At 38.9% G+C, this 26,102-nt stretch overlaps 1 protein-coding gene across 4 annotated transcripts in view; it reads right to left on the bottom strand.

Annotated features, from left to right (window-relative positions):
* Nucleotides 1–25,418, bottom strand: part of LOC140910327 (bifunctional heparan sulfate N-deacetylase/N-sulfotransferase 3) — a 121,546-nt gene extending 96,128 nt beyond the window's left edge. For all 4 annotated transcript variants that reach the window (XM_078852468.1, XM_073340983.2, XM_078852469.1 and 1 more), the window contains exons 1-2: nt 24,988–25,418; nt 16,040–17,169 (exon numbers count right to left, since the gene is read on the bottom strand). In XM_078852468.1, the coding sequence (XP_078708594.1) occupies nt 16,040–17,020 (981 nt within the window). In that variant the 5' untranslated portion in view covers nt 17,021–17,169; nt 24,988–25,418. The remainder of the gene's footprint in view (nt 1–16,039; nt 17,170–24,987) is intronic.
* Between the last annotated feature and the right edge of the window lie 684 nt (nt 25,419–26,102).

Genomic DNA, 26,102 nt, shown 5'->3' with positions numbered 1-26,102 from the left:
TTATTCACAGTATGAGAATCAGTGGTTTTTAAAATACTATTCCTGAAACTTTGAAAGAGATTCTTAAGGATTCCTCTGAACATATGCAACTGCAATGTAGAAGAGTAGGGTTTCAGTTTATTTTGGCCTACATCTAATTAATTTTATTTTTAAAATAAATTTTCTTCATAAATTTTGGAGTGACATGTTGTAATCTCATGACCACATGGGTACACCAAACCAGGGCAGGACACAGATTTTGTGGGAAGATACACAAAGAAACATATGCAGGGCCACACCAGTCTTCACCTTACCTATGAACAGATCCTTATACCTATATATATTCACTGCAATCCCTAAAGCAGAATTTTCTGAGAAGGGAAGGGCAATTAAGGGATTCAGTCTCCAACACAGCTATTTGGCATTGGACCACGGATGGTGAATTGAGAATTGCATTCTGGCTGGTAGGTGGATGTGTGCATGTGTGTAGGTTCCCTCCATAAGTGGGGCCTGTGATGTTCTACATAAGCATAAGGCCACCTCCACATAAACAAACTAATACCAATGAAAAGCAGAGGTTGTGTTGAGAGTTTGCCCAGCCTATCCTGGAGGAAACATATGATTACTGAAGTTTGGAAGAGCATAGCCCTTAAATCATAAAATTCCATCAGGAACTGGGGTGAGGATGCGACTTGCAAAAACACAGCAGTGAAAGAGTTCTTCCAGCTTAAAGATACGAAGCTACAGAATGGTACTGGGAGAAATGATGGAAATTAAAAAATAAAAAAGAAATCTATTGCTGTAATTTAGTAGAAACTAATAAATATACAGGACTGTAAAAAAAAAAAAGCTTTCACTGCACAGGTTTACTGTGCTGAACATGATTTATATGTTTTGTTAGAGCCTGAAAAATTAGAATTGGCAAGAGATTCACAAAAGCTGTATCTTTCTACACGGGTTCCATCAGTAACTGTGTGCTCAGGAAGCCACTCTTGTAACTTTATGCAACTTTTATCATTCATAACAGGCAAGAAGGGCAGTAAATTGCTCTGCTGAATAATCTACAGTTAAAATGTAACACTCAGAACATAGATAAGCAAAGCAGCAGTCACTTAATGAGGACACAGATAAGGAGGGCATTATTTCCCCCCCTTAAATTTAATTAGAGTGGTTTGGCCTGTGGGGGGAGAAAATAACGAGACTATAACAATTTTCTCCTCTGAATATGAATATATCTCCCGGATGGCAACAAATTACTATGCATGTAACAAATCCTTTGTGTTACATGTAATACGTGGTGATCCTCTCAGAGTTCATTTTCATATAGATATAAAAAGGGAATCCTATTTCTTTTCTATAATACTTCTGTATGTCAGCTCTTAGTCACCATATATTACTTACATTTTAATAGTAGTGTGAATGTGTTTGTGAAGGTGATGTTGCACATAATCAGCAACTTCCTTTCTCTCCATCTCTCTAACCTTATTAAGTAAAGGCTTCTATTCAAAATAAATGACATGGTGTACAAGCCCAGAAGGCAGAATATACTGATCCATGCTGGACCAGTCCATCCAGGAAAAAAGGTCCACTGAACGAGCCAGAAGGGAAAAATAATGTTTGGTGGCAGATAAATGAGGCACTGCTTAAGGTAATTTATGTAAATGACCGTTCCTTGCTCCATTACTTTCTGTCTGCTGTTGGTCATCTCTCTCCCCGGCCACAAGCCTGCAGAAGTTATTCCAGCACTTAACAGATCATCTTTATTTGAAAGCAGATTTTCCTTCCATTCACCTATTTATTAATGCTTCTGTTCACAGGACATATAAACAATTTATATAAAAACTGTATTGGTGTTCAGTTAAAACACTGGCTGCATATCGCTGCTCCATATTCAGTAGTACAATTTCCACTGGTTCAAGGAAAAAAGGGGTAGGGACCATGGCACTACCCTCATCCTAATCCTCCCCCTTTTAGACAGCGGTCACCCCAGGCATGCGAGCATAAAGCAAGGACGATGCACCCCAGTGGGATTCTAGCCATTGTTTGAGCAGGTCTGTCATAGAAAACTGTGGTCTCCTTTTCTTTGTATGTCCATCCATACAGGGTCAACCTAGAAGGACTACTATGCTCATCATCTAGTTTACCAATGCAACTCTATTGATTCTATGGTACAGTGCATAATCTGCATAAACAACACCTTTTAAATATTAAATATTTCATGAGATAGATACAACAGTCTTGCTTGTTACTAGCACTACACAGGTGCACAAGAGGAAGAGAGGATACGAAAAGCATCCCCACCTTACAGCTCTCCACAGGTGCTAATCACAAACCCAACTCTTGTATTTTCTGAGAACAAGGACCACACAAGGCAATTGCCTTACCAAGTGGGCGGGGAAGGGACCAAGCTGGGGTCAAGGTTCATACAACCATTTCCATATTTAGTGAGAGGGTTGTTCATAGTGTACCCTTTTAAAAAGCCCACTGTGTTTCATATTCCCTGGCAAAGCTAGCCATCCTTGCCATTATGGATGTCACCTCCCTATACACCAACATCCCTCACAATGACAGCACCACTGCCTGCCTCAAATATCTACAATACTCAGATATCCACCCTAAGCACATCACCATACTCAACCATTTCATCCTCACCTGTAACAACTTTATATTCAACAACAAACATTTTGTCCCAACTATGAGAACAGTCCTGGGTACTAGGATGGTTCCCCGATATGCCAACCACTTCATGGGCCAACTCGAAGAATTATTTCTGGACAAATGTACCATGAAACCAACGATGTACCTGAGATACGTTGATATTTTCATCCTATGGACAGAAGACAAATTCCCACATACATTTCCACAACAACTTCAACAATTACGAGCCCGTCCATTAAACACTCTGGAACACTCCCACACTAGCATCAACTTCCTGGGCACCACAGTCAGCTTCAACAATGGAACCGTACAAATACCTATATACAAGAAACCCACAGATCACTGCACTTAACTTCACAGATCCAGTAATCACCAAACACACCAAGAAATCCGTTATCTACCGCCAGGCACTCAGATACCATGGAATATTCTCCAAGGACAAAGCTTGGGATATACATCTTAACACACTTAAAACTGCTTTCCCCAAACAAGGACACTCCACCAGAGAAGTAGATTGCATCATAGAACAGGCTACCCAAATACCCCAAGAGAACCTGCTTCAATATTGGGGAAAAAAACTCTCTGACTGCACCGCCCCCCTCCCTCAAGTTGTCACCTATCTCCCCATACTGGAAGGGTATAATTAAACAATTACAACCCAGACTTGATAGGGACCACAGCCTGAAATAAATTTTTCTTCAACCCCCACTTCTGGACTTCAAACAATCCCCCATCCTCACCAAACTTAGTATCAGAAACAAACTCCCCACAGATCAGGACTCAGTTCAACTCAAAGCAGCACCAGACCCTACCATAACAACAGATGTGAAACCTGTTGATAATCATGGTAGTGGAGATATGTCAATACCCCCAGAATACACCTTTCAAGATCCAAAGGTTCTACTCATGCCTATCACAACACGTGGTGTTCCTCAGGCAGTGCACTAAATGCCACAACAACAGCAACTACGTGGGTGAAACCAGACAATCACTATGTCTTGAATGAACTCACACAGAAAAACGATAAAAGACAAAAGCATCATATCACCTGTGTGTGAACACTTTTCACAAAACAATCACTCCACATCTGACCTCTCAGTCTTCATCCTCAAAGGAAACCTGCACAACACCTTCCAAAGCCCAGGAGTTAAAATTCATAGCTTTGTTAGACACTAAAAATCATGGTCTTAGTAAAGACTATGGCCTATTACAACACTCTGTAACCCAATAAACCCTCTATTATTGTCCTAAGACTGCAAAGGTGTTAACAGTCCACTTCACTTTAAATGATCTCTTACAATGTGTTAACTACTTATGCTAATACTTATGTATTTAGCTGTGACACGGGGTACGGGGTATGTCTACATTTAAAACACCAGAGCAGCACAGATAGCTTAGTGCTTCAGTGTAGACATTACCTACTGCGCAAGAAAGGGTTCCCCTGTCAGCGTAGTTAATTCACCTCCTGGAGAGGCATTACTTAGGTTGACAGAAGAATTCTAGCACTGTCTACATCAGGTATTAGGTCGGCTTAGTTAAGCTCACTAAATTTTTTAGTATAGGCCTGGCTTATGAGTACCTTTTCCAGACCTGAAGAAGAGCTTTCTGTAGCTCAAAAGCTTGTCTCTTTCAACAACAGAAGTTTCTCTAGTAAAAGATATTACCTGCCCATCCTGTCTCTCTGGCAATCCTAGAGGCACAGTGCCTGAGGCAGATACAATGGACCCCCCCATTTGGCAGCGTTCCTGAAGTCCCACTCCTGTGGGCAGTGGTTTTCACACCACATTCTTGCTCTAGTCACCACTATACTGCTTCTAAGGCAAAATCTGTTTTTGTGTTAAAAGGCAGAAATATTAAACAATCCCCCTACACTGAAATTCACAGTAGTATTGTGTGTGAGCCAACTTGCCAACATCTTCTGCTTTGACATATTAAATGTTAATAAAACTGATTGGCACAATGTTCTTTACAACAGTAGCAGGGCGTAAAAAACTACTGAATAGTTTTCATAAATTAAAGTTATAATTTTAAGATCTAATTAGTATAAATATGTCTACTGCTTCATGATGCATAACTTTCCATAATTGTTGTATATGAAATACTATGCTCCAACACTTAAATCAATCTTCCAACCACATAAGATACAATGGAACCTACACAGTTAATAATATTTCCTGTCTTTCTTTTTTTTTTTTTCCTTTCTCTTGTACCTTTTACTTATTATTCCACACAAGTCACTGTAAAACACCATGAAAGCCCTGCATGAACTGTAAAGATGGAACATATATACATTTATAATAAATGCAATAAAAAAGCTGTAAAGATAACCTGGCTAATAAATTAGGAAGATAAAAAGAACCTTAAAAACAAGAGGAAGTTGCAAATAGTTAATTAATCACGCAGCTGTATTTATAAGGAACTTAAAAAGAAATGTCTGAATATTTTGCATTCACAAGACACATTTCTTATAGAAGAGATCTGAAGCTCAATACGATGTAAGAAATATAATTCAGCCTCTCATATCTAATTCTCTTTCATTGTAACTGTGTAACAGATTCTTTCGATGAGGTATCACTTATTTGCAAATAATCTTTTTATTTAAAAACTAAATCAAAATAGTAACATAAATAAGGAAAGAATTCCCCTTTAAAATCCAAAAGGTGTTTGAAGATATTTTTAGAGCTTTCTCTCTGGAAGGTGTTGGTAAACAGTCTGGTTTATTCTCTCAGTAGTTCAAGGTTTCTGACACCTTTTCCTCCTCAAAGACTCACAAAAAGCATTCAAACCTCCCCCTGATGTAAATATTTAGGCCCCTCGAATGTACAAATAATTGAAAAGGAATGTTCAAGAAAGTCCTTTCACAATTTTTTTTAAAAAAATCATTTCAGTGGTATATATTAAACATTTTTCTTTCATATAAAAATTTACCATATTGGATGGAACTATACTTCAAAAAACTTAACAGGGCAGCATAAAATATACCCTGAAAAGTCCCACCAAATCTAGGCACATTTGTAATATAAAGAAAAAGAGCAAGAATTTCATTCTGTTTCTGTGAGCAGGAAAGTTTCAAATAAGGAATAGAGCTTGTTCACCTAAACTCAATAAAAGCATCTGCACATTTATAGCTTCTGCATATCCAAAACATGGCAGATTGCACGTAATCATAACAGTTGGCTCTGGTGTGAGAAATCTGTTAGAGTAAGCAAAGAGATATTGAACTCAACAGGCAATATCAGCTCAGGAATGCATGCAGTAAATAGAAGCAGGAAGCCCGCCAAACAATCAGTGGGGCCACTGGACAATCCAGGTGCACTCAAGGAAGATAAAGTCATTGTGGAGAAGCTGAATTCGTTGGATCAATCTTGACTGCAAAGAATGAGAGAGAGATTCCCACACCTGAGCCATTCTTTTTAGGTGACAAATCTGAGGAACTGTTCCAGATTGAGGTGTCAATAGAGGTGGTTTTGGAAAAAAATTGATAAATTAAACAATAATAAATCATCAGGACCAGATGGTATTTATCCAAGAGTTCTGAAGGAACTAAAATATGAAATTGCAGGACTACTAACTGTGGTTAAGTATATATATGTGTATAAGTAGGGGCATAGCGAGCAGATCGAGGGACATGATCATTCCCCTCTATTCGTCATTGGTGAGGCCTCATCTGGAGTACTGTGTCCAGTTTTGGGTCCCACACTACAAGAAGGATGTGGATAAATTGGAGAGAGTCCAGCGAAGGGCAACAAAAATGATTAGGGGTCTGGAACACATGACTTATGAGGAGAGGCTGAGGGAGCTGGGATTGTTTAGCCTGCAGAAGAGAAGAATGAGGGGGGATCTGATAGCTGCTTTCAACTACCTGAAAGGGGGTTCCAAAGAGGATGGCTCTAGACTGTTCTCAATGGTAGCAGATGACAGAACGAGGAGTAATGGTCTCAAGTTGCAGTGGGGGAGGTTTAGATTGGATATTAGGAAAAACTTTTTCACTAAGAGGGTGGTGAAACACTGGAATGCGTTACCTAGGGAAGTGGTAGAATCTCCTTCCTTAGAGGTTTTTAAGGTCAGGCTTGACAAAGCCCTGGCTGGGATGATTTAACTGGGAATTGGTCCTGCTTTGAGCACGGGGTTGGACTAGATGACCTTCTGGGGTCCCTTCCAACCCTGATATTCTATGATTCTATGGTATGAAACCTATCATTTAAATCAGCTTCTGTGCCGGATGCTGGAGGATAACTAATATAACATCAATTTTTAAAAATGGCTCTAGAGATGACCCTGTCAATTATAGGCCAGTAAGCCTAACCATTACCAGGCAAATTGGTTGACACTATCGTAAAGAACAGAATGACCAGACACATAGATGAACATGATTTTATTGGGGACGAGGCAACTGGGCTATTGCAAAGGGAAATCGTATTTCACCAATCTATTAGAATTCTTGGAAGGGATCATCAAAGATGTGGAAAAGGGTGATCCAGTGGATATAGTGTAGTTGGACATTCAGAAAGCCTTTGAAGGCTTCACCAAAGGCTCTTGAGCAAAGTAAGCAGTCATAGGATAAGAGAGAAGGGTCCTCTCGTGATCAGTAACTGGTTAAAATGGTGTCCCCTAGCGGTCTGTACTGGGATCACTGCTGTTCAACATATTCATAAATTATCAGAAAAAATGGGCAAAAAGGGAAGTGGCAAAATTTGCAGATGATACAAAATTACTCAAGATAATTAAGTCTAAAGCAGACTGCAAAGAGTTACAAAGGGATCTCACAAAACTGGGTGACCAGGCGACAATATGGCAGATGAAATTCAATGTTGATAAATACAAAGTAATGCACATTGGAAAACATAATCCCAACTATACTTAAAAATGATGGGGTCTAAATTAGCTGCTACTATTTAAGAAAGAGATGGAGTAATTGTGGATAGTTATCTGAAAACATTTGCTCAGTTTGCAGTGGCAGTCAAAAAAACTAACAATATTAGGAGCTATTTGGAAAGCGATAGATAATAAAAGACAGAAAATATCATAATGCCACTATATAAATCCATGGTCCGCCCACACCTTGAATACTGCATGCAGTTCTGGTCACCCCATCTCAAAAAAAGATATATTAGAATTGGAAAACAGAGAAGCACGAGAAAAAATGATTAAGGGTATGGAACAGCTTCCGTATGAAGAGAGATTAAAAAGACTGGAACTTTTCAGCATGGAAAAGAGACGACTAACAGGGCATATGATAGAGGTGTATAAAATTGTGACTGGTGTGGAGAAAGTGAATAAAGAAGTGTTATTACTCCTTGACATAGCACAAGAACAAGGGGTCACCCAATGAAATTAATAGGTAGCTGGTTTAAAACAATCAAAAGCAAGTACTTCATCACACAACACACAGTCAACCTGCAGAATTCATTGCCAGGGGATGCTGTGAAGGCCAAAACTATAACAAAGGTTCAAATGAAAAAAAAAACTTTATAAATTCAGGAAGGATAGGTCCATCATTGGCTATTAGCTAAGATGTATATTAGCTAAGATGCTCTGGGTGTCCCCAACCTCTGATTGCCAGAAACTGGGAATAGATGATAGGATGGATCAATTGCTGATTGCCTGTTCTGTTCATTCCATCTGAAGCACCTGGCATTGGTCACTATCAGAAGACAAGATACTGGGTTAGATGGACCATTGATCTGACCCTGTACAGTTGTTCTTATGAAGACTATGGGACACTAGAAATTAATCCTCATGGGCTAAATTCTCCCCTTTGCAAGAGCACTGCTCATTGCAGATGATAGGATGAGGGTACTGGTTATAGCTCCCTGATATTTATCAATGTCCCTAATCCTTACATGACTTAGAGCAGCTGCCACTGGACTCTATTTCACCACTGGACTCTACTTCAATGCAGAATTGGCAAAGTATTTGTAACTCTAAACAAAGCATTATGGTTGTTCTTTCAAAAGTTTACAACTGAACATTGACTTAGTACAGCTTTAAAATTTTACTATGTAGAAGAAAAATTCTGCTTTTAACCATCTTAATTTAAACAAAACAAGCACAGGAACAGTTTCCTTACCTTGTCAATTTTTAAAAATGTTCCTTTTTTTTGTAGTTTACATGTAACACATTATTATACTGTATTTGCTTTTTTCTTTTTTTGTCTCTGCTGCCTGATTGCATACTTCCAGTTGCAAATAAGGGGTATGGTTGACTGGTCAGTTTGTAAGTCTAGTGTTCATAACTCTGAGGTTCTATTATATATAGAAGCAATACAAACATCACCAAAAGCAAAAAAGGGAGAAAGACACATAACTGACTTTGGGTCTGAGTCTGCAACCCTTACTCACCTGAGTAATCCTTACTCCTGCGAGTAGTTCCATTGTATTCAGAAGAACTACTTATATGAATAAATACTGCTTGGATGCATAAGGCTTGAAGGATCGGGTTTATATTTCCCCTTTTGATAAAAGTCTATTGTAGACACAGTGCCCCAACACTCACTAAATAAAATAGGACCCAGAATGACATATGTCACAAGCAAACAAGTTTGGATATGGTCACTATGAAACTGGTCTTTCTGGCAACTGTACATTGTTCTCCATGAAAAAGTGACTGCCCAACAGCTACATTTTCATGTATGGGAATAGCATAAAATTGCTTATTCTTTACTCACTCCACTTCTAGAAAGCACCATATGATAGATGAGCTTGACCTTGATGACCATCGCTTCTTTCCAAAACCTGCACACCTTACCACATAAAAGACATGACAAACACGCAGATACCGCTTTATTTTATTCCCTTTTGCCTTGCTCGTGACAGCAGCATAAGGAGGCATTCATTATCTTTCTCTCTTTGCTACCAGTAGGTGTGTAACTACTTTCTTTTCCACACACACACACAGGATCAACCAAGCTCATAGACAGGAATATCACGTTAATCTTTTACTATTCCTCCATCAAGAGGAGATGTGTTGCCTATAGAATGTTCAATATGAAAAATACCAGATAGTTCTACTTGAGCTGAGTCTAATGTGAAAATCAACATGCAAAAAAGCCGGGGTGCATGTTCACTAGGGGCTATGGTAAGGTAGGAATTAGATTTGCGAGAGGGAGATTGGGACAACCAAAAAACAGTGAAGGGTGACAGAGGGATAAATACAGTTTTCTACCATCCTGCCTCACCTTTTTTGTAAAGTGCCTTAATTTATAATTCTGAAAGGAAAAGGAGATGAGAGAAGACAGAGGAAAGAATGCAACTTTTTTTTCCCCACCACCCCGCCACCACTTCACAATGTCCTAGTTTTCATTTTGAAAATGTGACCAAACTTCAGGACAGAGGGTATGTGTGCAGGGGTGGAACCAGGGACAGCAGCTTGCTACTTGCAGTCCCATAACCATTTTTGGGCATCAGCTGCCATTGCAAAAAAATATGTCTCCCCAACTCTTGCTTGCACCTCCCCTAGAAAAACTCAGTGTTTCACGTTTGCTAAACATTACAATAGAGTGATTATAATGAAAATGTTTTAATATAATAAATGAATAGACTGCCTACTGAGATAACCATGGGCTACCGAGATAAACTTACTCTGGGAACATCCAGATGGATTTTCTTTATATGTCTATTTAAATGAATTATTTGCACTGCACGGGCTTTTAGGCTACTAAAAGAAACAGATAAAGTAAATGGAATATAACATTGTCACTGGGTAATAGCCTCTTCCTGCTAGATAAATACTGAGAGAGAAAGAGAAACAATTTATTGAAAATGGTAACATCACCTCAGTGTTCAAGTTTATTTTCAGTGGAAGGCAATTAGGCTGCAATAACATTTTCTTCCACTGACATTATTTCTATTATATCAGATATGACAAAATAAATAAACTAAGATGGATGGACATTGCTGATGCAGAGTGACAGCTACTCACTCTACCATACTGAAAAAACAATATTGTTATTGGCTTAAATTTCATACAGTGACAGCCACATCAGTACTGATCAGGTAATCCTAATTAAACACAATTTGGGGGTTTTTTTACAGCTAAAATTACAGTGGGGTGGCCTCCCCATTATGGTTACAGTTGAACCTACCTTATTGTTTAATAAGTTAGTAGTTAGAATGTGGATAAACAAAAACAGCAAGGCCTGATTGCCCATCATTAGTTTTTGTATTGATGAACTTCAGGCAAAAACAATCCCATACCATCAGATTTTTTCAGACGTGTCCACTAATTTTGTGTGCCTAAAGCCTGGGTGCTGAAGCTGAGATGTCTTCTGACTGATTTTCAGATGCTGAGGATACTCAGCTCCCCCTAAATTCAAAGGAGTAACTATAGATTTGTGAGCAGTGAGCTGATAATCAATATAACTATTTTCAAGAGTTATCAGCTCCCATTTAGACACCCCAATGAAGTGCCCATTTATAAAAGTGCTTAGTATGCCGTAGTACCTGTTGTTCTGGTGACTTATATAAATGCCTAAATGGAGTGATTGAACTTTGAGTTCTTCTGAAAGTCTGAGTCGATATGTACCTCTACTGTAACTCATCCTGCCTCAACTCTGCTGCATTGCCTTTGTATCTATCACTCTCTCTTTTATTATTTGTGAAAGAACGTTAATTTGCCCTGTCAGCCATTCTGTTTATTCTTAACAAGTTAGTAACTAGAATTAGGCTATAATGTCTTTTGAACCCACAAAACCTCTGAGGAGCGTTCAGGACAGTGATAATCATTACACTATGGAAAAAGTATAGTTTAAGCTCTCCCAAACCCACCCAGAATACTTTCTTTCAAGGTCTCCTGGTGGCAGCAATAGATGTTTTACCCATCTTATGTTCCTCAGCATAATGAAATGAATTATTAACTTCACACTGTGTGGGATCTCTGGGGTGGGGTAGAGCTGTCTGTACTCTCAGCTTCTCCAAAGCACTTGTGTGGGTTCAACCACAAATTGAACTAAAATGTTCAGTTCTACAGACCAACAATAAAGTTAGTCCATTAGTGTTTCAGGGACCCATTGTGTGACTTCAATGGAGTTATATTAGGAATGAATAGGGCTAGAAATTTCTAATATTAAATTTAATAAGAAAGGAGTTATAATTATGTCAAACAGCTCTGTAATTTTGAGATGAAACTGAAGTACGTAGAAAAGCATCAGTTCCAATACTACACTGCTAGAATTTAAATGTTGTTAGCTTAGCTAAAATGAGTTAATCATGGATGCTGAATATAAACAACATCCCTATTAGGCAGTCTATTTTCATACTTGAGGCACACAGTTCTCTGTGTTATAGTCAGTGCAGCAGAACTCAGTAAAACACTATCCCTCATACCTAATGTGATGGCATTTATACACAAATATGGTTTTCAATAACAGATATTCAGCTGCTTCAAATTAATTCTCTCTCATTCATTCAGTATGTCGTGTTGCAGAGGATAACTCCTTTGATATTAATAGTAATGGAGATACATTACATCTGACAGTGCTAACAACATGTTTAGCAGAATACATTAGCTTTAAGTAGATTAAGGATCTGAATACTTTTTTCAGATGCCACTGTTTCAAAAAACTATTTTAATGGTTGCATCTGTTGTACTGATTCAGAAATTATCTCTGCTTTGATATGTGAAAATTAAAAATATTGTGATTAATCGCACTGTTAAACAATAGAATCCCATTTATTTAAATATTTTTGGATGTTTTCTACATTTTCAAATATATTGATTTCAATTACAACACAGAATACAAAGTGTACGGTGCTCACTTTATATTTAATTACAATTATTTGCACTGTAAAAAAAAAGAAATAGTATTAGGTGAATTGAAAAATACAAGTATTGTAGTGCAATCTGTTTGTCATGAAGTTGAACTTACAAATGTAGAATTATGTACAAAAAATAACTGCATTCAAAAACAACACTGTAAAACTTTAGAGCCTACAAGTCCACTCAGTCCTATTTCTTGTTCAACCAATCGCTCAAATTTATTTACATTTGAAGGAGATAATGCTGCCTGCTTCTTGGTCATAATGTCACCTGAAAGTGAGAAGGCGGCATTCACATGGCACTTTTGCAGCCAGCGTCACAAGATATTTACATGCCAGATGCGCTAAAGATTCATGTCTTGTCATGCTTCATCCACCATTCCAGAGGACATGCATCCAGGCAAATGACAGGTTCTGCTTGATAACCATCCAAAACAGTGCAGACCAACACGTTCATTGTCATAATCTGAGTCAGAGGCCACCAGCAGAAGGCTGATTTTCTTTTTTGGTGGTTTGGGTTAAGTAGCTTTTGCATCGGAGTGTTGCTCTTTTAAGACTTCTGAAAGCATGCTCCACACCTCATCCCTCTCAGATTTTGGAAGGCACTTCAGATACTTAAACCTTGGATCGAGTGCTGTAACTATTTTTAGAAATCTCACATTGGTACCTTCTTTGCGTTTTCTTAAATTTGCAGTGAAAGTGTTCTTAAAAATGAACATGTGCTGAGTCATCATTGAGACTACTATAACATGAAATATATGGCAGAATGTGGGTAAAACAGAGCAGGAGACATACAATTCTCCCCCCAGGAGTTCAGTCACAAAAAAATATTGCATTAATTAAATTTAACAAGCATCATCAAAAGAAGCATGTCTTCTGGAATGGCACCTGAAGCATGAAGGGGCATATGAATGTTTAGCATATATGGCACATAATACCTTGTAATGCTGGCTACAAAAGTGCCGTCCGAACGCCTGTTCTGACTTTCTGGTGAAATTGTAAAGAAGTGGGCAGCATTATCTCCTGTAAATGTAAACTTGTTTGTCTTAGCGATTGGCTGAACAAGAAATAGGACTGAGTGGACTTTTAGGTGCTAAGGTTTTACATTGTTTTGTTTTTGAGTGCAGTTATGTAACAAAAAAAATCTACATTTGTAAGTTGCATTTTCATGATAAAGAGATTGCACTACAGTACTTGTAAGAGGTGAACTGAAAATACTATTTATTTTATCATTTTTACAGTGCAAATATTTGTAATTAAAAATAATATAAAGTGAGCAGTGAACACTTTGTATTCTGTTGTAATTAAAATCAATATATTTGAAAAATGTAGAAAAACATCCAAAAATATTTAATAAATTTCAATTGATAGTCTATTGTTTAATTGCAGTTTTAATTGCACTGTTAATTGCAAGTAATTTTTTTAAATCGCGATTAATTTTTGAGTTAAGCACGTGAATTCACTGCAATTGACAGTCCTATTTTCCATATAATTTTTTTTTTCATGTGGCAGTAAGTGCTTTGTAAACACTATAAACTAGCCTCACAAAATAGTAACAAAGCTCACTGCTTTTGCATTTTCTTTAAGAATTAAAGATGTTTTATTCTCAATGTCTTTTAAATTTGTCTGTATAGTTTATTGCTTTTTGATAACTAACTTCAGTGAATTATTCTTCTAACAGAACCCAAAACGCCATTTTGAGGTTCACTTCACAGGGGAAAAAAACAAACAAACAAAAAACCCAATGGGAAAGATATTATGAGGATCAGAAATAGTTTATTATAGTGGAGAACCTGTACTATTTCTTAATTCAGATTTTATTTATGCATTTCATTAGTCCAGGCCTTCAAAGAAGCTTTGTCACAATGACTGGAATGGGAGCAGCAGCAGGCTCTAAATCTTTCCTGTAATTCAACTTCGCATGTAAGAAGTTCTCAAACACCAAAATGAAATGCTGCAACCACACATCACATACAAACAGAGGTTATTGTGCCTTTTTTTCTTGTGTACCTATATTTGTATGAAACTGCTTAGGCATCCAAAAAGCGTAGATCCTTACAGAATATATGTGTTGAAAGCATTTTTGGGTAGCCTCCAACAGTTTTATATCAGAAATATAAAAATTTTAATACACTTTAAGGTTATTGTTTTACATTTCTGGAAAAATTGAGAGAAAGTGTCAATTATAATTTTGAAGAAAAACTGTGTGTGGAATTGTCGATCCAAATTGACAATCCAATCAATCACTTGTTGAATGAGCCAATACATTTAGAGGGTTTTGTAGCTCAATAAATTTAGTGGTAATTTAATGAGATCCTCTTAATCAATTAAGTACAGTTTCAAAAAAAAAAACAAAAACCAAAAAACCCACAAAACTGAAATTAGCAAAAATGTTTCCCAATTACCCTTTTCCCCCCCCTCCCAGTTGTCTTACAGCTCTTAACCTAGCTAGAAGTGTTGGCAGTGTAACAAATATCTTCATCGTTTGTCCAATTTTTAGCTTCTAGAACAAAGACCTCAGTTTTTTCAAGGTGTTTTCTGGTCATCTGTTTTCCTACTAGATTCTTCTGAAAAAAGAATAGGTGTAAAGCATAAAGATAATGTGCTTCAAAGGTCATCCTCATGCACCCATAACCCACCACTGTACTTGAATGGCAAAGCAACACAGAGTGAAAAAGGACCCTGCAGGTGTTTATAACTAAAAATAGTGGAAAACTCACAAGCACTGAAAAGTCAACGAGTAACTATTTCAGACATGTATAAACACTAGCTTTGTTGCATGTAAGAGCCACAAAATATGGAAATAAGAAGGGTGAAATGTTGTGACTAACTCCTGATACTTCAAAATGATTAATAATCCAATATGGTCTTCTTTAAAATTTATGTTGACATTCATTATCAGATCAACTCATTCACCTTCTGCTTGTAAGACTGCCTGATGCACGTATTATATACGAATGATCTAGCTCCTATGATCATGCATGTATTACGTATTAAGGATCTAGCTCCAATCCGGAGAGGTGCTGGAGACTTCCTGGAAAGTGAGAGTATCCTCAATTCCCAGTGAAGTATCTCCCATTAAGTGCTTAGCACTTTGCAGGATCAGATCCTTTGCAATTTCTTAACTTTTTATAAGTTTGGCTGCTATTAGTGGGAAACCCTATCCTCTTTATTCCCTTTCATAGATGCAGAGGGCTCTGGATACAGCAGAACCAGTTTTCATGTGGGCAGGAAAGCAGAATCCCGAGATTTCAAACAGGAGCACACACCTTCAGCACAAAGTTCAGCAGCTGCTCCTTCTCTGTCACTCCAGTGACTACCTGAATTGTCCAGAGGATCTGTCATTATGATCCACCAGCCTCTCCCAGCACCTTTGCGAGAGGCAAGTTAATAGGCTATAGACTCTATTCCAGCTCTGAGGTTGCAGCAGGTGCCACAAAGGAACTTTGTAGCCTGCAAAGGAGAAGGATTCTGTCTCTCCAAAGCCCAAGGGATTTTTCCCATGCCAAACACATATACTTGGGATTGGTGCAGCAAGATAGAGTTGCATCTTTGGTAAATTTCAAATATTAATTTCAGTTTAAAAAATAAGAATTCATGCGGAAGCTTTTGCAGTAGCAGAATAGTGGTTTTTGCACATACTGTACCTGCACATCATTGACATTCATCCTTGTTCCTTCTTTCCCAACAAAGATGTCATCTATGTCAACAAGAATGTACCTATCCAAGGACAATGTGAGCTTTTTCCCAGACAGGAAAGAGACGGCATCTATAAAGATCAGCTTGTGCAGCCAAAAGTTCAAGTTGCTGCTGAAGAGAACTCTCTGAATCCCATCATGAAGCCCCAGGTCATGAACTACTGTGGCATGGAGAGCATTTTTAGTGATGGGTAGTGGGAGGTTTTCTGTAGTCTTTATTTTTGCAAATATCACTGGCTGATAGGCTGAATGATTAATCTGGAAAACTGTCCAGTCATTTCCAGGCAAGGGACCTTTATCAAGCTTAGAGGACTTAGTTACATGAAGCAATGGGGAATGAGGGTTAACACAACAGTCCTTAACACCCAGATTGCCATGAACATGGAAAGGAAAGTCCTTAAACTGAATGCTCTGCAAGCTGTTCTCGCTGCCCTTATGGAATCCAATGACACCCACACCATATTCAATACAGTATTTATCTAGAAGGCCTTTGTTCCATGAGTCCATATTCACATACTTTAAAATATTTTCATATACAATGAGAACATATTTGCCTTTATTTTTGTCTATAAGCACTGGAAGATCACCTTTCGCAGGAGCAATCTCTATGTGATACTGAAATCTGCTGGATTCTAGAATTGTTATTATATCTTGACCGAGTGTTGAGTATTGGCTTTCCACAAACACCAGCACTACGGGATCAGTCCTCATGGGATCAATGGGCTTCACTGTCTTGAGCTCCATTAACTTGTATGGCAACAGCTGAAGATCACCACATTCCACTTCTGAAGAGATCTCAGAAAGTTCATTTTCCTGTTTGTAGCCATTATACAAATAGTAAGCAGAAATAACAATGCTCACCATACAAAAAGTGGCAAGCACGATAACTGTTCTTTGAAAATGTCTGTGAAGTTTCATGATAAAACTCATGTTGTATACTTGCCTTAGACTGCTTCCAACAGCAGCAGCATTAAAAAAAACCACAACTTTTCAACAACTTGTTCCAGTCCTGCTTAATAATTTATGTCACCATTGCAGCACATATGTCTATCTTCAGCAAGCTTTAGAGAAGGTATAGTCTAAAACAAAAAGAAAAGTGTAAGTTTAATGCATCCATAAAAATATTATTGCATTTCAATTAGCTGGTAGCAGGCAAACCATTGCTAAGATAAGTTCTGAATTAATTTCTGAGCCTAGGTAGTTTCTTTTGTAACTTTTGAACCAGTTCTGTTAATTCCCCTCCTCCATTATTTATTATATTCATATTCTATAACTCACAATTTTCACCTTTGCACTTCCTAATTCTACAGGACGGGAGTCAGAGAGATCCTCCACCCTACCTGTAGTCTAGCCCGAGTACTTCCAGCGTGCTTGTGTAACAAGCACCACTTTGGTCATCATCGGGAACTGGGCACAGGATATCAAGAGCTAAGAGACTCTACATCTTGAGTAAAAAGATCAAGGCCCAGATTTTTAAAGGGGGTTTTAATTGGAGTTAGACAGTTAGGCACCTAGTGGGATTTTCAAAAGTGCCGATCTGCATCTTTAGGCACCTAAACACCTTTTAAAATCTGGCCCTACATCGCATAGCTGGCAGCTTTAAGAGATCACCTCTTCTGTGGATCAAGCAGAGAGAGGGACATGTTACATTATATTGAAGAGAGAGTCACACTGGCAGAGAGCTTCTGCAGACGGAGGTCCATTCCACAGAAGTATGCATATCCCCTGCCCAATTCCCACATACTGCCCCTACTTTCACAGGAAACTGTATCAATTCTGCTGCCAGTACACAAAAGAAGACAGGGATTTTGCCCACACTAAACACTTGTAAGATACAAAGCAGCACACCTAAAATTGGCAAGAGAGGAACTCCTCCCATGGAACTCAAAGTGTAGGACACAGGGCATTCCAGTGGCGTCCAGCCAAATATTTTCACGTTATATATTTCTTTTCCTGTCATTTTCCTAAAAACAAAGCAAGCAAGCAAACCCTGCCTCTCCCAACCTTCCACACATAGGAGATTTCATAACCAGATTAAAAAAAAAATAAGTTAAGAGAGGTTAAGATTGTCTGCTTAAATGCACTCACTCTTGTGTGAAGATTTCTCTTGAGAAGTTAAAGTTGCATGCATACCCTTAACTCTGCCCTGTTGTGTGTGATTCCTTCATTATATGGTCACACACGATTTCTCAGATAATACAGTATAAATTACAATCTTTTCTTCTATGTTAGAGGCATGTGTGTTCTACAGTGTACTATTCTGTATACATTAAGTATTTTATACTAAAAGTATACAATAAACCATGCTTATGTATGCCATATTAAATATAACACACGCCAGATTAAGTATAACACGGGGTAATAATAGAAACGTACTGGCACATGAGCCACCTAAGTTTGCAACTTATGCTCTGAGCTGTACCTAAAGAAAACTGTGGTGCTGACTAAAAAGATAATAGCTACTGATAAAATTATAGACCTATTTAAAAAAATAAACTGGAAAAATATGACAATCAAATTAAATATGAAAGAATAAAGCAAGTATTGCAAGACAGCTAACTAAGGTTGCAACAAAAATTGCGTATTATATAGCATTATTTAGGAAACAGAACACATCAATGTAATTGCAGAATGTATCATATATAATACACACAGGGGTCAATATTAAGTTTGTGTTTGCAACATTTAGCTTGGTCTTTTCCTGACTTTTGAGTGCTTAACCACACATCCTCTTAATGTATTTTTAATGCAACAGAAAGAGGTAGATTTTTTTTAAAAAAACCATATAACACTGAAGGAGCCACAAAATTTAAAGCCAAAAGCCATTGCTTATATATGTAAAATCTACAGGGTTAAATTGTAATGGATCTCACTCACAATACCACAAAACCCTGCGATTTGTGTACAAACTGGCAGACGATGCCTGCCATATACCCATTATGTAAAATATACAACTGTGCATGTTTTTAGAGGTCTTTGGCCCACAACACTTTGCGCTCTGCTTCTGCCAAGTTATCAAGCTATTTTGCTAGAAATTCCTATTCCTGGCATTTTGATAATATTTATTTGAGAAAATAACTGAACAAGACAGAATAAGTTTGTGCACCACAAGAAATGCAAGAAAACAAACTAATATTTACAAATGGCTGAAGGAGAAGATTAGTAGTGAAAGAAATTTGGGCTCTTTCCTGCATCTAATACAGTCATTAGCAAAACTCCAAACTTAATTCCCAATTTAAATCAGGATTGGAGCAGGCCTTTTATTTTCAAATTTCTGATTGGGAGAGTTACTGATTGTTACTAAAAACTCAATGTCCTTTTAACTTTCTCAGCTTTAACTACATTCCAGGGGGTTGATCCTGCAAAGTGAAAGTAAGGAGTATAAACACAAGGTAAAAAGTAATGAGTAAGAAAGTGAGCTGAGGGGAACCCAATCTTGCTTTAACAGTAGCTTTAGAATATGTCACCCAAGTTTTTCCTGCTTAACAGGACTAGGGAAAAGTTGTGAAAGCATAGCTATATTTCTCATATGATGGGGATTACATTTAAGCCCATGTCTTGCCAGAAAAATTCATTCTCTGCCCATATCTTTCCCCTTTTTACCCTGTTCTTGAGAGTAAAGAAAAGGTGCACAGATGTATTAAGACTTAGCACATGCAGTGGAAAGGCTTACACCTAGCTCTTATCTTTACTCACAACTGGACATAACAGTCACTCACATTTGCACTGAAGTACAACAAATTGCCCTCCCTGTTGCACACTGTGTTCAAAGCCCCAAAGCATAAAGGTGAATTGTTCAGGATTGGGGGTGGGGGGAATCCTGGCTCTAGAAAGTAGAGACAGCTGTCTGAAAAGAGAATTTGCAAATTTTATTAAAAATAAAGACTAAATGACAACCTGCATGTGTTACAAGGATCAACAGAATACTTTTGAATAGTGAGCACTGTTAGATGCTTAGGCTGTTGTTATCAGAGGGACTATCAGCCTACCGAGCAATAAAGAGATGATTCATCTGATTGGAAGTAAGGTAACAAAGAGAAAGCTCAATCTTGAATGATTGAGGCAAGATTAATAGGTTGTTTTCAGACAGGCTTCTCATTTGTGGATACAATTTGTAGAATGTTTGTGGATTTTTTTGTTTGGTTTCTAAGAACACTTATTATTATGTTGGACTTCCTGAAACCAATTTATTTTATGAAGTGATCTGATTAATAAAACAAAAGAATTCCAAGCATAAGGAGCAGCACATAAGAAATCAAAAAGATATCTGAAACATCTGAGATTTGAGAAGAGTTATGAGTTTGTTGATATTGTTTTGGTTTGGTACCTTCAAAAACTTGGGACCGCTCCTCAACTAGTATAACCAACATAGCTCATTCACTTCAATTGAACCATGATGATTTACACCAGATGAGGATCTTGCCTCATATGTAAAATACCACCACAGAATCCAAAAAGAGTCCCAAACATTACACTCCCACTATTATAGGGCCTTGTACCATTATTGTACAATACTATACAATGACCTTTGAAGGAGAATGTGCCACTCAGTCTGCAGCAGTGCAAGCTACCGCTGCACTTCTTCAACACTGCACCTCAGTCCCTGTCTGAGAATCCCTAAATTGATCTTTAAGACTTTTGCATTCATTAAGTATCCACCTGCAGATTGAGACCAGAATCTATTAATCTAGGTACTACACTAGCAGGGGTAGGCAACCTTTGGCATGCGAGCTGATTTTCAGTGGCACTCACACTGCCCGGGTCCTGGCCACCGGTCGGGGGGCTCTGCATTTTAGTTTAATTTTAAATGAAGCTTCTTAAAAATTTTAAAAGCCTTATTTACTTTACATACAACAATAGTTTAATTATATATTATAGACTTATAGAAAAAGACCCTCCAAAAACATTAAAATGTATTACTGGCACACAAAACCTTAAATTAGAGTGAATAAATGAAGACTTGGCACACCACTTCTGAAAGGCTGCCGACCCCTGTACTACAACATTGCTCCTAACATGTTATCTCACAGGGCCTCCCAAAGAGGAAAAGAAATAATCTCTTTTTGTCTTCCCCATATGTAAATTTGAATAGGTAGAAATGTTTTGATATATAGACAAATAGGTTCTTCTCACATACAACAAACCTACTAAAGGAAATTTAAGTAAAGTAAATGAGCTTTGCATTAAGTTCTGAATGCAAGAGGTACCATGGTCATTCCTCCCTCTTATGGGAGCAACTTCCATAGTCCAGCTCCTGGGAAAATTCTGTCTCATATAGCCACTAGTTCTCATCCAATTAGTTGACAGTTTCATCGTTTCAACAGAACATAGCTGCAGTGGGAGGTCATACGTATAGAAGTGGTAACTGCCCAGGTAACTAGGGCCAATTCCCATAAATGGCTTTGAATATTAGGCCAGCAATCTTCAATTGGCCTCTGTGTTCAATGGTAAGCGAATGCTGAGAACAGCACCCTGCATGATGTGCTCAAAGAACCAGTGTTACTTTGCAAACAAACTGCTGTGCTTTGTGTCACTTGCACCTTTTTCTGGGTGTGTGGTTTTATTTCTGGATATAATGAACAAATCCTCAGTGTAAACCAGTGTAGCTAAATTGACTTTAATGGACCTATGCTGATTTACCAGCTGAGGATCAGGCACACTAATGGGTTGTAGTAATTGAGGCTGGAGGTCACATATGTGTAGATCGTGCATATGCCATTATTGGTTTCTAAAGCTTACACATATCAAAGCATTAAAAATGTGTATATTACCTTTGCAAAAAGATCTCTCTACTTAAGTCTATGGATCAGGACATTCAAATTCATGTAGCTGGCTTGTATCCTCCTTTTGGTACGCATCCCTTGTACAGTTGGGCTGTCTGTGAACATAGTGGTCACATCCCCAGCATGACAATTTGCCTTCCTCTGTATGGTAGAGCAAAAATCTGCCACAGAGAGTCCCATGGTGCAGAGGGAAGCATGTAGTCCCTTTGCATGGGTTCTCCACTAGCAGGCAATGGTCCTTTATACAATGGAAATACATTTTTTCTGTGTGCAGGATGTAAAAGATAATTGGAGAAAGTTATACTCTTGGCCATTCAGTGACATAATTAGTATTTGTGTTTTTTTAGAAATGACATCAATTCTAGGTTAATCCATCCCTGTATAGTTGGGGTCAATTTCTCAAGAAATGTACATCCAAATGGAATCCCACCCCTAGGGTGACCACACAGCAAGTGTGAAAAATTGGGACAGGGGGTGGGGGGTAATGGGAACCTATATAAGAAAAAGACTCAAAAATCAGGACTGTCCCTATAAAACTGGGACATCTGGTCACCCTACCCACCCCTCATACAAACTGAAGTCTGTTAAAATTGTGTTAGTGTTTGTCAGCAAACCTTTTAACCCACCAGAAGCGGTTTTCTTTAACTCAGCTATGTTACAAGTCTATTTTCATCTGCATAATCAATGAAAAAATTGAAAATATCCAAAACCAAAAGAGAAAATAAAGCCTATAAAAATAGTTTCCAATTTGAAGCAAGATCATTTAGTTCAACTTAAGGTTTACCTCAGCCACATATTGTATACCCTGATCCCTGTGTAGGAACAGTACAATTATGCTACACTCAGCTCCTTCTATCTTCTGGTATACATAAATTCTTCTTGACATTGCATTCTGAAGACACCTCTGATTTACAAAGAGCAAACAAAAATGATATGAAGTCAGGCCTCCCTAGTTACCCATCAAATATTATTTACTGTAAAAGATATTTCTGCAGTTACATATAGCTGCACAGATCTTTATGTCTCTCTCTCCTAACCTAACAACACATTAAAACAACATTCTAGCTCGGTTCCTTTGTACACTGACCACTGCCTCCACAGCTAAAATATGTTCAAGTTCAATATGAAAAACTGGTTTTAAATGAAAACCAGAAACAATACAAATATTTTCCATATTGTGTAGCATTAAAATTATGATTGGTACATTTTTTAACTAGACTGAACAAAAATGCCATTTTTAGACAAACAATCATGAAATATCCCAGAGAAAATAAAGCGTTGACCTGATTAGGAAGTTCTGTTGAAATTATTACATTAATGTTGCTAAACAGGCAAACCTTTGTGAATTAATGAATGACGAGGCACAAAGGAACAATGTCTATTGGCAAGCAATGGTGGTACATATGATAGTATGCATATTTTGGATCCACAATAAAAATACATACTGCTTCCAAGTACTTGGTACCAATCTCTGTCTGCCATAAAAGTCAAGCACTGAATACTCAGGAAAATACCAAATAAGAAAGCTGATATTTAGTCTATATGTTTGGAAGAGATTTTTAAATGAAAAGGATATTGATATGTGACATGTCAAGGAAAGTAATTGAAAGCTATAAGTTTCACAATTTCAGGGCTGGAACAGATGACTATCTGGGGACTTAACATTTCTAAGTGTACCAACTGACAGGTGGGATGGATTAGATGGACTAAAGATTCTTTAAAAGCATAGAAATCAGGAGGTAAACACTCTGTCCAAATCTTTCTGGCAAGTATTATTCATTTTGTTATTAAATCTCTGTACCTTCAGCTTTTTGATGTGTTGTTTTACACAGAGTGACACCAGTAGGAAATATTGCCCTATATGGAGGGGATGACTGCATAATGATCTGTTAGTAAAGGAGTTTTTAAAATTAATGAAATAGTGTTTAGAAAACTGTTGGTTTATTTAAGAAAGAAAGGTTTGAAAAAGTTTAATTTGCTAAAAAATATTTTTTTGTTTTCAACATTACTATGTGACCTCCCTTCAGTACTTTCTAGCCAAGCATCTCAAACAGCTTTACAAATATCACTAAATTTACTTATACAATATTTCTGTGAAATAAGCATTACTATCTCCATTTTTTACTGAGGCAGAAACTCAATCATACAGAAGTTAAGTGATTTGCCCCAGGTCACATAAAGTCTGTGGGTGACTCAGTTCTTCTGTCTCCCAGGTACTTTCATCATAAAACTATGCTATTTCCAACATATTCCTAACTGATGCTTGTCAAAAAGATTAAATGCAGGTATTTCATTAATGCTGAAAAACTTAGGTGAAAAACTGGATGAAAAAAACTACTTCTATTGTTTGGTCAAAAGGCCTCATATTTCCAAAACAATTATCTGGCAGGCCTGAAGAGTCAACTAATTGTTAGTAAGTAATTTACCCAGATAAAATTTCAAAAGGCTGATAGAACTTCTCAGTTATATACATAACATCTGAAATAAACATTAGCACATGCCAAATTCCGCATGGGTTTGGGATGATTTCAGAGGCTAACAGCTAATGGGTTATGACTGTATTGTTAAGATATTTTATTTTTACTAACACAGCAATCAAGCAGCTCTAAGTGCCCTAAAACACTAGAGGGCAACAGTGTCACACAGAAAAACCTATTAACTGCAGGGCTGGTTTGGGTACCAGATCAGGAAGACAGATGCTAACTGAGCTAATAAATAGGAACTCTCCCGAATGCGATATACTAAACTTGGGATGAGTCGTTAAAGGCTATTTTTAGAAACGAAGCCATATCTTGCCAGTTGAAGGGTTAATAAACTACGCTGATAAATATACATCCCCGCAAATAATCGCTGCATGCATAACTCTCCAGACCATTCACACCAGCAGAACCGCCCAGGAGCTGTAGGTCTGAACAGACCTGATTAAAATGCGAGAGGGAAAAGGTCCGTACGCACTGAAAGTTGCACCGTCACCAATAAGTACGCCCCGCAGAAGTTTGTTGGGGGGAGGAGGGATGGCCGGGAGTGAGGAGATTAGGAGATAATAGAGTTTGGAGACTTTTCTATCTAGGCTTAAAGCACAAAATGCGAGCCCAGCCCTGCCCCAATTATTACCTCCAGGTGCACTCCAGGAACATGCCGGTGCAGCTTCCACTTCCCCTAGACCTGCTGCATGCAGCTCCTCCTGGGACGGGACGAGTGGCCGGTGCCAGTCTTTCCCTCTCTCTCCCCGCTGCCCTCTCAATCCGGTCTGCAAAGCCCCGACCGAAGCACCAGGAGGAGGCAGGCGGTACAGCCCCTGGAGCCTCCCTCCCCCCAAAGGCAGAGCTTCCCTCCTTCCTCCCCCAAGCAGGGGGAGCTGGAGGTGACTCGAGGCAGCAGCCGGCGCGACCCAAGCGCCCAGGAGAAGAATGAGCCAAGCAAGCTCTGAGCAGCCGCCGCGAAGGGTGAGGGGCTGCGCTGCAGGCGGCGGGGCGCCGCGGCGGAGCGTGGGCCAGCCAGAGCCCGCCGCCTCTAGCTCTAGCGAGCGGGACGCTGCGCGTCTTCGTGCCTCTCGCACTCGCAGAGGCGGTGGGAGCAGCGAGCGGGGGACTCCGGCTTCCCCGCCATTGGCCGGCGGAGGCTCCTCCCTTCCCCAGTCGCCTCCTTCGCGGGGAGGCTTGCGCAAGGGGCTGGGTGCGTGGCTGCGGAGCTGGCCGCGGCGGCTTCTAGTCCACGCTCTGCCGCCACGCGGGGGCTGGGGGCGCCGAGCTCCTGCATTCCGCGGCCGCCGCTCTCCGCGGCCGGCTCGCTGCTGCGCTAGGCGCCCAGCTGCACGGAGCAGCAGGGAGGCGTCGCAGGGCAGGGCGTACCGCGGACAGGGTGGGTGGGTAGTGCCTGCTGTCTCTCGCACTGTACTTTCCTGCCTCCTCCTTATTGTACCAAACGGTGTATTATTAAACGATATTTCCACCCCAAGATGCCCTCCAGGCCCCTCACGCCTACGTGTTTCATCCAGTCGCCTCTCCCCACTCTGGCTAGCTAGCTACTTACACGGCCTTCCTCTCTAGTTGTAAAAAGAAAAGGAGTACTTGTGGCACCTTAGAGACTAACCAATTTATTTGAGCATGAGCTTTCGTGAGCTACAGCTGAGCTGTAGCTCACGAAAGCTCATGCTCAAATAAATTGGTTAGTCTCTAAGGTGCCACAAGTACTCCTTTTCTTTTTGCGAATACAGACTAACACGGCTG

The sequence above is a fragment of the Lepidochelys kempii genome, chromosome 4 (genome assembly GCF_965140285.1).
Source record: "Lepidochelys kempii isolate rLepKem1 chromosome 4, rLepKem1.hap1, whole genome shotgun sequence".
Lineage (NCBI taxonomy): Eukaryota > Metazoa > Chordata > Testudines > Cheloniidae > Lepidochelys > Lepidochelys kempii.
This window is presented reverse-complemented; position numbering and strand designations above follow the sequence as displayed.